Genomic DNA, 13,957 nt, shown 5'->3' with positions numbered 1-13,957 from the left:
CGATTGCGACGTCTCCCCTCTCTGCCCAGGAGGAAGCCATAGCTCTGGCGGAATGTGCTCTGATACCCTCCGGAGGATTTTCATTGCTCTCGGCGTATGCCAGCCCAATTGCGTCTCTGATCCACCGAGACAAAGTACCCTTTGTGACTTCATGTCCCTTCTTTTGGCCCTGGAAGGAAATAAACAGAGCCCTACTCTTCCTCCAGCTGCTAGACCTCTCGATGTATTGTAATACCGCTCTTCTAACGTCTAGTGTATGGAACTTTTCTTCCTCTGGAGTAGAAGGGTTACTAAAAAATGAAGGGAGGTGGATCTCTTGTGATCTATGAAACTTCCCTGCTACCTTTGGTAAGTATGAGGGGTCTGGTTTTAATATTAACTGATCCTGAAATGTCAACAGAAAAGGGGGTTCTATTGAAAGGGCTTGCATGTCGCTAACTCTTCTGGCTGAGGTTAGTGCAACTAGCAGTACTGTTTTGAAGGATAGGTGTTTAAGGGATATTGAATCTAAAGGTTCAAAGGGAGGACGCGTTAGAGCCTCCAGAACTAGGTTTAAGTCCCAAGGAGGAACTCTAGGTATGTGCACTGGCTCACTCCGCTCACAGGCCGAGATGAATCTGCTTACCCATCTATTGCCTGCCAAGTTATAACTATAGAGGGCCCCTAGCGCCGACACCTGTACTTTTAGTGTGTTAACAGCTAACCCTAATTCCTCAGTTCCTTCCCTTTCTGTAAGAACTCTAGGATCGCTGTAATCGGAATTTCTCCGAAATCCGGCTCTGCGTGGGACTCTAGGAATTTTCTCCATACTCTGGTGTAAATTTTTGTCGTTGTCACTTTCCGACTTTGTAGGAGTGTATTGACTAATCCCTCCGAGAAACCTCTTGATCTCAACATTTCCCTTTCAAGTTCTAAGCCGTCAAGTGGAGATTGTCCACTTGAGGATGGAAGAATGGCCCCTGTGAGAGGAGCCTGGGGGTTGAGGGAAGCACCCACGGGTCTGTCACTGACATTGCAAGAAAACCAAGGCCTCCTGGGCCAGAATGGTGCTACTAAGATTATTCGTGCTTCCTCTGCTCTGATTTTCCTGATCACCTGCGGTAGAAGTATGATTGGGGGAAACGCATATGCCAGTTTGAATTGCCACGGGGCCTGGAGGGCATCCAGAATTTCCGGATTGTCTGTCATATTTAGAGAGGCGAATCTTCGCACCTGTCTGTTCTCTCTGGTGGCGAAGAGATCTATTTGGGGACGACCCTATAGTGCCACGATGCGTGTGAATATCTCCCGGCTTAGACACCACTCTCCTTGTCGCAGTGTATGGCGACTTAGAAAATCTGCTTCCCAATTGTCTCTTCCCCTTATGTGGAGTGCTGAGAGAGACAAAAATTGTTTTCCTGCTAGGGATAAAATCCTTCTTGCGGAAGACATTAAGGTGACTGAACGAGTTCCGCCTTGTCTGTTCAGATATGCGACTACTGTGGTGTTGTCCGAAAGGATTCTCACGTTTTCCCCTTGTAACTGCGGAAGAAAATGACAGAATGCATGATAGACTGCTTTTAGTTCCTTTAAATTTGACGAATCCTGATCTTCGCCTATATCCCATAGGCCTTGGGCAAAACTATTTCCCATATGGGCTCCCCATCCTGTGGGGCTAGCGTCCGTGATAATTATACGGGAGGGTGTTATAACCCAAGGTACTCCTCCCGCTAAGTTATCATCCCTTAGCCACCATGTAAGGGAGGTTAGGACCTCCTGGGATAGCGTTATTTTCTTTGTCAGATTACCCTGATCCCGGGATTCCTCTAAGAGAATTTGGTGTTGTAGTTCCCTCGTGTGGAACTGGGCCCAGCGAACTGCAGGGATGCAGGCAGTAAGGGATCCCAGGAGGGACATTGCTTCCCTTAAAGATATGTGTGGCCGATCTATTGCTATCCTCACTTTCTTTTTAATTGCTGAAATTTTTACCTGAGACAGTAGACATTTTTGATGTATGGAGTCTAGCTCGAGACCTAGGAAGGACTGAACAGACTGCGGCTCGATTCTGGACTTCTTGAAGTTTATTATCCACCCTAGGGCCTGTAGGGACAAGATTGTATCAGCAACCCGTTCATTACATTGCCGAATTGAATTCCCTACTATCAAAAAATCATCCAGATAGGGTACTATTAGTGTGTCCTTGTGGCGTAAAAAAGCCATCACTTCCAGCATCACCTTTGTAAATACTCGTGGTGCGATGGAAATGCCGAATGGCATGGCTGTGAACTGGAGATGCTGTATGGTGCCATCGAGGAGGACCGCCACTCTGAGGTATCTCTGATATCTGCAATGGATGGGAATATGATAATAAGCATCCTTCAGATCCAAGCCTGCCATCATACAATTAGGGAAGAGGAGCTTAACCGTGGATCTTATGGATTCCATCTTAAATTTATGATTTATTATAAAGGAATTTAATTTCTTCAAGTTGATTATCGTCCGGAATGACCCGTCTGGTTTAGGTATCAGAAAGAGAGGGGAGTAAAATCCTCTCCCTCCTGCCTTTTAGGTACATGGACCAAAACTTTTTTGTCCAGAAGGCTCCAAATCTCAGCCTCCAGGGCCTGCTGTTGAATTGGCGAGCTGAAGGATGTTATGATTAACGAATTATGGGGTACTTGATGAAATTCTATCTTTAACCCTTCTTTAATAATGCCCAGGACCCAAGGGCTAAGCGTAATTTTCTCCATTCTCGAAAAAAAATTTTTAGCCTCCCCCCTACTGGAGGGACTGGCTCCTCAGTTCCTGTCCCTGCGGAAGGAGGATCCCCTAAACATGGCACCTTTGCCCTTTCCTTCCTTTGTGGACCAGCGGTTTTGATTTTCTGCTGGTCTTCCTCGGCCAAATGGTCTTCTCCTAAACGCCCTCCTATAAAATGGGAGAGGAGGGTTAGGGAATCCTTTTTTCCTTTCTTTTGCCTTCGTAAGGATTTCATCTAAGGCTTTCCCAAATAAGAACTCACCCTCGCAAGGAATGGTACAAAGCTTTGCTTTGGACTGGGTGTCCCCTCTCCAGCTTTTTAGCCATAGGCTACGTATAGCGTTTTTAGCCAACCCTGCTGTTCTGGATGCCAAACGTAAGGAATCAGCCGAAGCATCAGCTAAATATGCCGCTGCGCCGCGGATTAGAGGTATGGCGGCCCGTAGCTTGTCTCTGGAGATCTTCTGGTCTATTTGCTGGTCTAGTTGGTCGATCCAGACCAGCATAGAGCGAGCTGTGCAAGTACTAGCTATTGCCGGTTTAAACGTGCCGGTAGCTGCCTCCCATGCCCTCTTTAATGAGGCGTCAGCTTTACGGTCCAGAGGGTCTTTTAGCACGCCCGAGTCCTCCACTGGTAAGATTGTTTGCTTTGAGGCGGAGGCCACTGCCGCGTCTACCTTCGGGACTTTAACCCATGTCGACAAGTCTTCGTCGTTAAAGGGGTACCTTCTCTTTGCAGTTGAGGGAAGATACCCTCTCTGGTCCTGTCTCTCCCACTCCTTTTCTTAACCAGAGCTTTTATTGCTGGAATAACCGGAAAAACTTTCCTCTTTCTGTCTGTTAGACCTGCAAACATAATTTCCTGAGCCGTTTGCGGCTCTTTTGTATCTGTGCAACCCATTGTATTTCTCACGGATTTAACTAAATTATCCATATGATCTAATGGAAAACAGCAACGGCCCTCCACCTCTGAGGAGGATGCCGATGTAGACGCATTAGAACTATCCGAGGCTATTTCGCCCTCATCGGTGTCTACGGCGTCTGCCGGCCTAGTTGTTTCGATATTAGTAGGCCTGCTAGATTGATTTAGGGCCTGTAGTTCTTCTCTTAATTATAGCCCTTATGTCTGCGGCTGATGTTGACGCCTGCTTTGCCGTTTCGTTTATGCATCCTTTGCACAGTCTTTGTGTACGAGTCCGGTAACGGACGTGTGCACAGGGCACATTCTTTATTTTTTGATTTTTCCTTCCTCTTAGTCTGAGATAGAGACATCATGACGGAGGGGAGAGGGGGAGAGAGAGACAGACACATTTTATCAGCTTGATAGGCAGAGCGTCGTCCACTCACCCAGAGAAGCTGTAGGTACCGGCTCAGGAGGCTGAGAAGGAGGCTTGTTGGCATGGCTTCTGTGGCTACGATCCGAGGACCCTCGTCTTGCGTGGTCCTTGGCTGCTGCTGCGTCGCCTGCCTGGGGATGCGTGTCCTGCCTTGGTGAAGACATGATTGCACGCCATATTTCTGTGCCCCAGGCCTTTTATAAGCCCCTTCATACCTGGTACCTCCCCCTCCAGGTGCGCCCATCTGCGGCTCCTTGTTACAGAGACTAGCCGCCCGCGCTCTGCAGATTGAATCGCTCCTTTTTTTTTTTTTCTTCCTCTGGAGGGGGCGGGGAGCGCCTCTCTGCTTGCAGCGCCGCCCAGCGCGCGCGTGCGCTCTGAGCCGAGGAACCTCTGGTAACCCGGAAGTTCCCCCTTACCACTTCCTGCCGCGCTGCCTGTGCGTCCTCCTGGACGCTGAAGCCCTTTAGGAACGCCGGAGGCTGCCGTTTTCTCCGGTTCCTGCGCCCCCACATGGACCGGAATGGATCCTCCCGCCCAGTGTCATGTTGTCCACAGAAGAACCCCGGTCGGCGCCACCCGGTACCGGGGTTTCTGCCCGTCATCCATACCAGCCGAGGAGGGAGCCGGATTCCAGCACTCCCCCGTCGCTGCTTCTGGACCGGAACCCCTGCCGTTCTCGCAGACACTGCACAGGCAGTTCCTTGGCCCAGGTAAGACTGTAGCGTATCCTGCGGTTCCCCTTCGGAACAGGAAACCAACTGAGGGGGAGAGGCGGACCGCCCTCTTTTATCTCTGTAGGTTTCCTGTTCCTATGGGCGGATCCCTCTCTCCAAGTGGGTGCTGTCGTGGCGAAGAGTAAAAAACAAATTATATTATACTCACCCAGGGACATCCAGTGCGGTCCGGGTCCAGCGCCTCCTATCTTCCTGCAATGACATCCTATTCTTTGCTTCTGTCGCGGCTCCTGCGCAGGCGTACTGATCTGCCCTGTTGAGGGCAGAGCAAAGTACTGCAGTGCGCAGGCGCCGGGAAAGGTCAGAGAAGTCCGGCGCCTGTGCACTGCAGTACTTTACTCTGCCCTCAACAGGGCAAAGTAAGTACGCCTGTGCAGGAGCCGCGGCAGAAGGAGGAGGACGTCATCGCATGAAGATGGGAGGCACCGGACCGGGACCTGCGACACCCATCGGACAGGACCCCCGGGTGAGTATAATATAACTTGTTTTTCTTATCTTTCAGGTTAAGTCAGGGGCTTATCTACAGCATTATAGAATGCCTGTAGATAAGCCACTAATGGCGGTTGCCGCAGCTTATAAGCGAAAAATGAGGTGACCGATTCCCTTTAATTAAAAAAAAAGAAATACAAAAATAAGCATAAGTGATGTTGCCAAGTCTGAAAAAGTCAGATTAAATTATAAAATTAACCCACAGTAAACACCACAAAGAGTTAAAAAAAAAAAAAGTAGAAACGTCAGAATTGTGTTGGTTTCCGAGCTTCTCTAAATGTTAGGCAAGCGAGAAGAATCAAAAAGTCATATGTCCTCCAAAATGTATCAATAAGAACATCAGCTTGCCACACAAAATTGCAAAGACGGCGTGAAAGTGCAATGAGGACTGCGCTTGCTTCTGGTAGAGTACAAAAGTTCTTTATTCAGCCAACGCGTTTCCTGAGCCTACTGGCTCACTTCATCAGGGCAGATTACATTGAAAGACAATGAAACATTCTTATAGAGAGAGAAAAAAAAAAAAAAAAAAAAAATTTTGGCGCCAATGCAGGGTTAAATGACATCAACAAAGGTCAAAAAAAAAAAAGAAAAAACCATGAATTTTATTTTTTCTTATTTTTTTTTTTTTTTGGCCTTTGTTGATGTCATTTAACCCTGCATTGGCGCCAAAATATTTTATTTTATTTTTTTTTTCTCTCTATAAGAATGTTTCATTGTCTTTCAATGTAATCTGCCCTGATGAAGTGAGCCAGTAGGCTCAGGAAACGCGTTGGCTGAATAAAGAACTTTTGTACTCTACCAGAAGCAAGCGCAGTCCTCATTGCACTTTCACGCTGTCTTTGCAAATTTGTCCTAGGACCCTGTGCAGACTTGCTGCTGCTTCTCATGCGTTTATGGGTGTTGTGACTTTCTCACAACCCCAATAGGTGAGCACCTTCCTTTTTCTCTGTTAATGTGTTTTTAGATACGGATTTTACACAGTGGATGCGCCCTGTATTTTTCCTTTCCTGCCACACAAAATTGAAAGACCTCATACAGCTCCATTGACAAAAAAATTATGGGTCTCAAAATGGCAACACAAACCCAATTTTTTTTCTCATCAAATAAATTCTACAAAGAAGCAACTAAACATGTTAGTACAGCCATAATTGTACATATTTCCAAATGTTTACTGCTAAATTAACAGTGTAAAATCAAACCGCCCCAAATAATGGGGGGGAAGTGGTCTTGCACTGCAATTGGACTTTTCAGCATACTGTCTGGTAAAATGACTGGTGTTATTCAAACCTACATCTCATTCCATGAATAACAATCTCTGATGGAAAAATAAAAAAAGTTACAGCTCATGAAAGAAGGGAAAATTGAAGAGCAAATAAAGGAAAAATCATCCACTGAGGAAAGGATTAACCCCTTAACCCCCAAGGGTGGTTTGCACGTTCATGACCGGGCCAATTTTTACAATTCTGACCACTGTCCCTTCATGAGGTAACTCTGAAACGCTTCCATGGATCCCGGTGATTCTGACACTATTTTCTTGTGACATTGTACTTCATGTTAGTGGTAAAATTTCATTCATATACCTTGCATTTATTTGTGAAAAAAACAGAAATTTGGCGAAAATTTTGAAAATTTCGCAATTTTCCAACCTTTAATTTTTATGCCCTTAAATCACAGAGATATGGCACACAAAAAACTTAATAAGTAACATTTCCCACGTTTACTTTACATCAGCACAATTTTGGAAACAAAATTTCTTTTTGTTAGGAAGTTATAAGGGTTAAAAGTTGACCAGCGATTTCTCATGTTTGCAACACCATTTTATTTTTACGGACCACATCACATTTGAAGCCACTTTGAGGGGTCTATATGATAGAAAATACCCAAAAGTGACACCACTCTAAAAACTGCACCCCTCAAGGTGCTCAAAACCACATTCAAGAAGTTTATTAACCCTTCAGGTGCTTCACAGGAATTTTTTTTAATATTTAAAAAAAAAAAAAAAAAAAATACTTCAGGTGCAATTTTTTTTATTTTACCAAGGGTAACGGGAGAAATTGGACTGCAAAAGTTATTGTGCAGTTTGTCCTGAGTACGCTGATACCTGATATGTGGGGGGGAACCACTGTTTCGGCGCACGGCAGAGCTCAGAAGGGAAGGAGCGCCGTTTGACTTTTTCAATGCAAAATTGGCTGGAATTCAGATCGGACGCCATGTCACGTTTGGAAAGCCCCTGATGTACCTTAACAGTGGAAACTCCCGCACAAATGACACCATTTTGGAAACTAGACCCCCCAAGGAACTTATCTAGATGTGTGGTGAGAACTTTGAACCCCCCAGTGCTTCACAGAAGTTTATAACAACCGGGCGTGAAAATAAAAAAAATCGTTTTTTTTCCACAAATATGATCATTTAGTCCCCAATTTTTTTTTTTCCCCAAGGGTAACAGGAGAAATTGGACCACAAAAGTTGTTATCCAATTTGTCCTGAGTTCGCTGATACCTCATATGTAGGAGAAAACTACTGTATGGGCACACGTCGGGGCTCGGAAGGGAAGTAGTGATGTTTTGGAATGCAGACTTTGATGGAATGGTCTGCGGGTGTCATGTGCGTTTGGAGAGCCCCTGATGTACCTAAACTATTGAAACTCCCCACAAGTGACCCCATTTTGGAAAGTAGACCCCCCATGGAACTTATCTAGATGTGTGGTGAGCACTTTGAACCCCCCAGTGCTTCACAGAAGTTTATAACGCCCGGGCTTGAAAATAAAAAAAAAAATCATTTTTTCCACAAAAATGATATTTTTGCCCCCAATTTTTTATTTTCCTAAGGGTAACAGGAGAAATTGGACCACAAAAGTTGTTTTGCAATTTGTCCTGAGTAGGCTGATATCCTATATGTGGGGGTAAAACAGTTTGGGTGCATGGCAGAGCTTGGAAGGGAAGGAGCACCATTTGACTTTTTCAACGCAGAATTGGCTGGAATTGAGATCAGACGCCATGTTGCGTTTGGAGAGTACCTGATGTGCCCAAACAGTGGAAACCCCCCCAATTATAACTCCAACCCTAACCCCAACCCTAATGGGAAAATGGAAATAATTTTTTTTAATTTTATTATTTTTCCCTAACTAAGGGGGTGATAATGGGGGTTTGATTTACTATTTATAGCAGGTTTTTATGTTTGGCAGCTGTTATACGCTAAAAGACGCTTTTTATTGTAAAAATAGTTTTTGCATCACCACATATTGAGAGCTATAATTTTTCCGTATTTTGACCCACAGAGTCATGTGAGGTCTTCTTTTTTGCGGGACGAGTTGACGTTTTTATTGGTACCATTTTCGGGCATGTGACATACTTTGATCACTTTTTATTCCGAGAATGAACAAAAACCAGCATTTCATGAATTTTGGGGGGTGCGTTTACACTGTTCCGCCTGCGGTAAAATTGATAAAGCGGTTTTATTCTTCGGGTCAGTACGGTTACAGCGATACCTCATTTAGGTCATTTTTTTGCGCTTTTATGCAATGAAAACCATTTTATATAAAAAAATAATTATTTTTGCATCGCTTTATTCTGCGAGCTATAACTTTATTTTTTTGCTGATGATGCTGTGTGGCGGCTCGTTTTTTGCGGGACAAGATGACGTTTTCAGCGGTACCATGGATATTTATATGCGTCTTTTTGATCGCGCGTCTTTGCACTTTTTGTTCGGCGGTATGATAATAAAGCATTATTTTTTGCTTCGTTTTTTATTTTTATTTTTTAAGGGGTTCGCTAGAGGGGTTAACTATTGGGACAGTTTTATAGGGCGGGTCGTTACGGACGCGGCGATACCAAATATGTGTACTTTTATTGTTTTTGTTTTTTTATTTCCAAAATATGAATTTATTAGGGAATATTTTTTTTTTAATTTATTTAGCGATTTTTTTAAAATTATTTTTACACTTTTTTTTTCTTAACTTTATTACATTGTCCCAGGGGGGACATAATTGTCATGTAACAGATCGCTGATCTGTCACATCACAGATGACTGTGACAGATCAGCGATCTGACACAGGCACTGCACAAGGCTTCCTTGTGCCTGCGCTTTGCACATTGCGCTGCTGTGGGGGGCTCAGGGAAGCACGGAGGGAGCCCCCTCCCTGCCGATGCTTCCCTTTAACCCTCGGTACACCGCGATCGTGTTTGATCGCGGTGTGCAAGGGGTTAACGTGTCGGGGGCGGTCCGTGACCGCCCCTGACACATTGTGCCGGGTGATCTCTGTGACATACTATCCCGTCCCTGGGAATTAAGTCCCAGGGCACATGGACGAGATAGTACGTCACAAAAACTGCTCAACTGAGTTAACATTAAAATATAAATTGTGATTCATTCCATGGAGAGAGAGAGAGAGAGAGCGCGAGAGAGATTACAGAATAATGCGCGCCAGTGGGGAAAACTGCTACAAACAGACATAATTGTTAGCTTAAAGGCCCACCAGGGAATACACCAGCTCCCCGATTAGCCAGTCCGAGCCTGGGAACTACTAAATGGCCAAAATAGTTCACCGAGGGAAGGAATACCAACAAAATTATGTCCCGCAGGTCCAGTTTTAACACCTTAGCCTCTTGTCTTGCTTACCACTTAAATTTACTTTACGAAACAATATAATTTTTTAAACAAAGAAATACATTTTACAAAGAGAATGAAACAAAAATTATTTTGCTTGCCAATTCACAAATGTTAGAACTGTTATATATATTTTCTATTACCAGATACGCTTTTCTGTGTTTTGCTCCGGTTAGATGCAATGCTGCGGTACTTTTTGAAGACTCCGTATCACACACGTTGCATTTGTAGGAGTATGAGCCATTCTTAAAGTACTCAACAACATACTCAAGCCCTGTAACAAAGTTAGAAAAAATTATTTGAAAAGTCGCGGTCTGTAAAAATAAAGTTATATTTTATAAATCTTTTATTTTCCCATCATGTCTATACAGAACAGAAAAATAGCTAAAGTGAAAAAAAAATTACAACATTTGATCAGAATTTTGCATAAGTATTTCTGAATACAAACTCCGGAGTGGATGTGAGGAACAGTGTTAGGCTGTGTGCCCACGTTGAGTTATTTATGCGTTTCCGCCGTGTTTTTGCGGTCGCGGAAAAGCTTAAAAAACGCATCCCCATGCAATCCTATGGGATTCCGCAGTTGCTGTGCCCATGCTGCGGATTTTACTGCTGCAGAACCGCATAGCGGTAAAATCCGCAGCATGTTCCTTATTACTGCGGAATCGCGGCGATTCTGCCGCCATAGGATTGCATTGAATCGCTCACTTTATGCATGTGGCTATGCCCACCCTGCGTAAAGTGAGCGCTTCATGTGGGGATGGTACCCAGGGTCTGGAGGAGAGGAGAATGACCACAGGATGTCGCACCCCATCGTGTCAGCAGAGGCAGCTGAATCCCTGGCACGAGAGGTCTGTGAACACTCTGTACCGGGGAAGAACGGCACCAAGAACAACAGGCAGGTAAGTTACAATTACCTGCCTGATAGTTCTTAGATACATTTTTTGCTGAGTCCCGGATACATGCTTTAAAATCTATAAAAAAAAAAAAAAAAAAAAAAAATTTACACAACAGAACTACAGAGTTCTTGTACAGAACTCTGCGATCTCTGAAAACAGTCTATTGGCCACTTCACATAAATATTGTGCTCTGAAATAAAGTGCTTTAAGTAAAATATCAGTATCTTACCAATCATAGGTTCATCTTTCAAATATGTATCAAGAAAATACTGAAGACGTTGTAAATTTGCTGACAATTCTGAAAGAAAAGAACAGTTATACTCGATACATAGTGTATAAAACCAAAAAGATACGGTAAATGCAATTTAAGAAATGTGGTAAACTTGTAATTGCAAAAAAAAAAACTTTCAGTATAATTTATTAACCCCTTTCTGATATATGACGTACTATCCCGTCCATGTGCCCTGGGACTTAATTCCCAAGGACGGGATAGTACGTCATAGCGATCAGCGGCGCTCCTCACTAACTACAGGCTTCTTCTGAGGTTGTGCAAGGTTGCACAACCGGGATAGGTGAGTGGATCCCCGTTTTAATAGATACCTCACTAGACCACCAGGTATAACTCTATGAGCGCCCCCCTGCTCTGTTGCTTCTCTGTTCCAGACATGGATTACAGGGTGGGACAGAACGAAGGAGAGGTGAGAGATATGGTTGTTTGTTTTTGTTTTTTTGTTTATTACAGGAGAATGATAGCTTTGGTGGAATTAGGCAAAGTCGTAAGTATGGTTTAATTAAGATTATTATAGGAGTTTGTGTAATTGTTTCAATTAACCCCTTCCTGACATCTGACGTTCTATCCCGTCCATGGGACCCGGGCCCCTATGCCCATGGACGGGATAGTACATCATAGCGATCAGCGGCGCTCACGGGGGAGCGCCGCTGATCGCAGCCGGGTGTCAGCTGATTATCACAGCTGACACCCAGCACTGTGTGTCAAGGGCAGTCACGGACCACCCCTGGCACGTTAACCCCTGGCACACTGCGATCAAACACAAATCGCAATGAACCGGGGGTTTAGGGAAGCATCGGCAGGGAGTGGGCTCCCTCCGTGCTTCCCTGAGACCCCCACAGCAGCGCTGCTGCGGGGGCCTCCTTCCCTGCAGGTCCCCGGATCCAATATGGTGGCGGGGACCTTCGGGGGCCTGCAGGGCGCCGGCATGAGATCGCTGATCTGTCACAGCGATCTGTGATGTGTCAGATCAGTGATCTGACACATGAGAGTGATGTCCCCCCTGGGACAATGTAATAAAGTAGAAAAAAAAAAGTGTAAAAATAATTTAGAAAAAAATAAATATATATATTCCCTAATAAATTCATTTTTTGGAAATAAAAAAACAAAAACAATGAAAGTACACATATTTGGTATCGCCACGTCCGTAACAACCTGCCCTATAAAAGTGTCCCACTAGTTATCCCCTTTATTGAACCCTTTAAAAAATAAAAAACAAAGCAAAAAATAATGATTTATTATCATACCGCCTGATCAAAAAGACGGATATAAATAAACATGGTACCACTGAAAATGTCATCTTGTTCCCCAAAAAACGAACCACCACGCAGCATCATCAGCGAAAAAATAAAGTTATAGCTTGCAGAATAAAGCGATGCAAAAATAATTAATTTTTATATAAAATTGTTTTCATTGCATAAAAGCGCCAAAACATAAAAAAACTACATAAATGAGGTATCGCTGTAACCGTACTGACCCGAAGAATAAAACTGCTTTATCAATTTTACCGAACGCGGAACGGTGTAAATGCACTCCCCAAAAGAAATTCATGAAATGCTGGTTTTTGTTCATTCTGCGTCCCAAAAATCGGAATAAAAAGCGATCAAAAAATGTCACGCCCCCGAAAATGGTACCCATAAAAATGTCAACTCGTCCCACAAAAAATAAGACCTCACATGACTCGGTGGGTCAAAATATGGAAAAATTATAGCTCTCAAAAATGTGGTGATGCAAAAACTATTTTTACAATAAAAAGCGTCCTTTAGCTTGCGACAGCTGCCAAACATAAAAACCCACCATAAATTGTAAATCAAACCCCTCTTTATCACCCTCTTAGTTAGGGAAAAATAATAAAATAAAAAAAATGTATTTATTTCCATTTTCCCATTAGGGTTAGGGCTAGGGTTAAGGCTAGGGTTAGGGCTGAGATTAGGGGTGTGTTGGGGTTAGGGTTGGCGTTAGAATTTGGGGGTTTCCACTGTTTTGGCACATCAGGTGCTCTCCAAACACAACATGGCGTCTGATCTCAATTCCAGCCAATTCTGCGTTGAAAAAGGCAAACGGTGCTCCTTCCCTTCCAAGCTCTGCCCAAACAGTGTTTTACCCCCACATAAAGACATACTGATAGGGAATTTAGATTGTGAGCCCCATTGGGGACAGTTATGATAATGTGTGCAAACTGTAAAGAGCTGCGGAATATGTTAGCACTATATAAAAATAAAGATTAATATTATTATTTATATGGGGTATCAGCCTAATCAGGACACATTGTACAACTTTTGGGGGTCCAATTTCTCCTGTTACCCTTGAGAAAATAAAAAATTGGAGACAAAAATATCATTTGAGGGAAAAAAAATGATTTTTTTATTTTTATGGCTCTATGTTACAAACTTCTGTGAAGCACTTGGGGGTTCAAAGTGCTCACCACACATCTAAATAAATTCCTTGGGGGGGGTCTAGCTTCCAAAATGGGGGTCACTTGAGGGAGTTTCAACACATTAGGCACATCAGGTGCTCTCCAAATGCGACATGACACCCGCAGACCATTCCATCAAAGTCTGCATTCCAAAACGTCACTACTTCCCTTCCGAGCCCCAACGTGTACCCATACAGTAGTTTTCTCCCACATATGGGGTATCAGTGTACTCAGGACAAATTGGACAACAACTTTTGGGGTCCAATTTCTCCTGTTACCCCTGGGGAAAAAAAAAAAAAAAAAAAAAATGGGGACTAAATGATCATGTTTGTGGAAAAAATATGATTTTTTAATTTTCACGCCCGGGCGTTATAAACTTCTGTGAAGCACTGGGGGGTTCAAAGTGCTCATCACACATCAAGATAAGATCCTTGGGGGGGTCTAGTTTC

The 13,957-nt window shown here is 43.8% G+C and overlaps 1 protein-coding gene across 7 annotated transcripts in view; it reads right to left on the bottom strand.

Annotated features, from left to right (window-relative positions):
- The window catches only part of LOC141099776 (uncharacterized), a 132,871-nt gene that overhangs the window by 89,015 nt on the left and 29,899 nt on the right, over positions 1 to 13,957 (bottom strand). For all 7 annotated transcript variants that reach the window (XM_073587837.1, XM_073587836.1, XM_073587838.1 and 4 more), the window contains exons 5-6: positions 11,033 to 11,101; positions 10,051 to 10,181 (exon numbers count right to left, since the gene is read on the bottom strand). In XM_073587837.1, coding sequence (XP_073443938.1) covers positions 10,051 to 10,181; positions 11,033 to 11,101 — 200 coding nt within the window. The remainder of the gene's footprint in view (positions 1 to 10,050; positions 10,182 to 11,032; positions 11,102 to 13,957) is intronic.

This window comes from Dendrobates tinctorius, unplaced genomic scaffold, assembly GCF_039654945.1.
Source record: "Dendrobates tinctorius isolate UK_male_01 unplaced genomic scaffold, ASM3965494v1 ptg000102l, whole genome shotgun sequence".
In the NCBI taxonomy this organism is placed as follows: Eukaryota; Metazoa; Chordata; class Amphibia; order Anura; family Dendrobatidae; genus Dendrobates; species Dendrobates tinctorius.
This window is presented reverse-complemented; position numbering and strand designations above follow the sequence as displayed.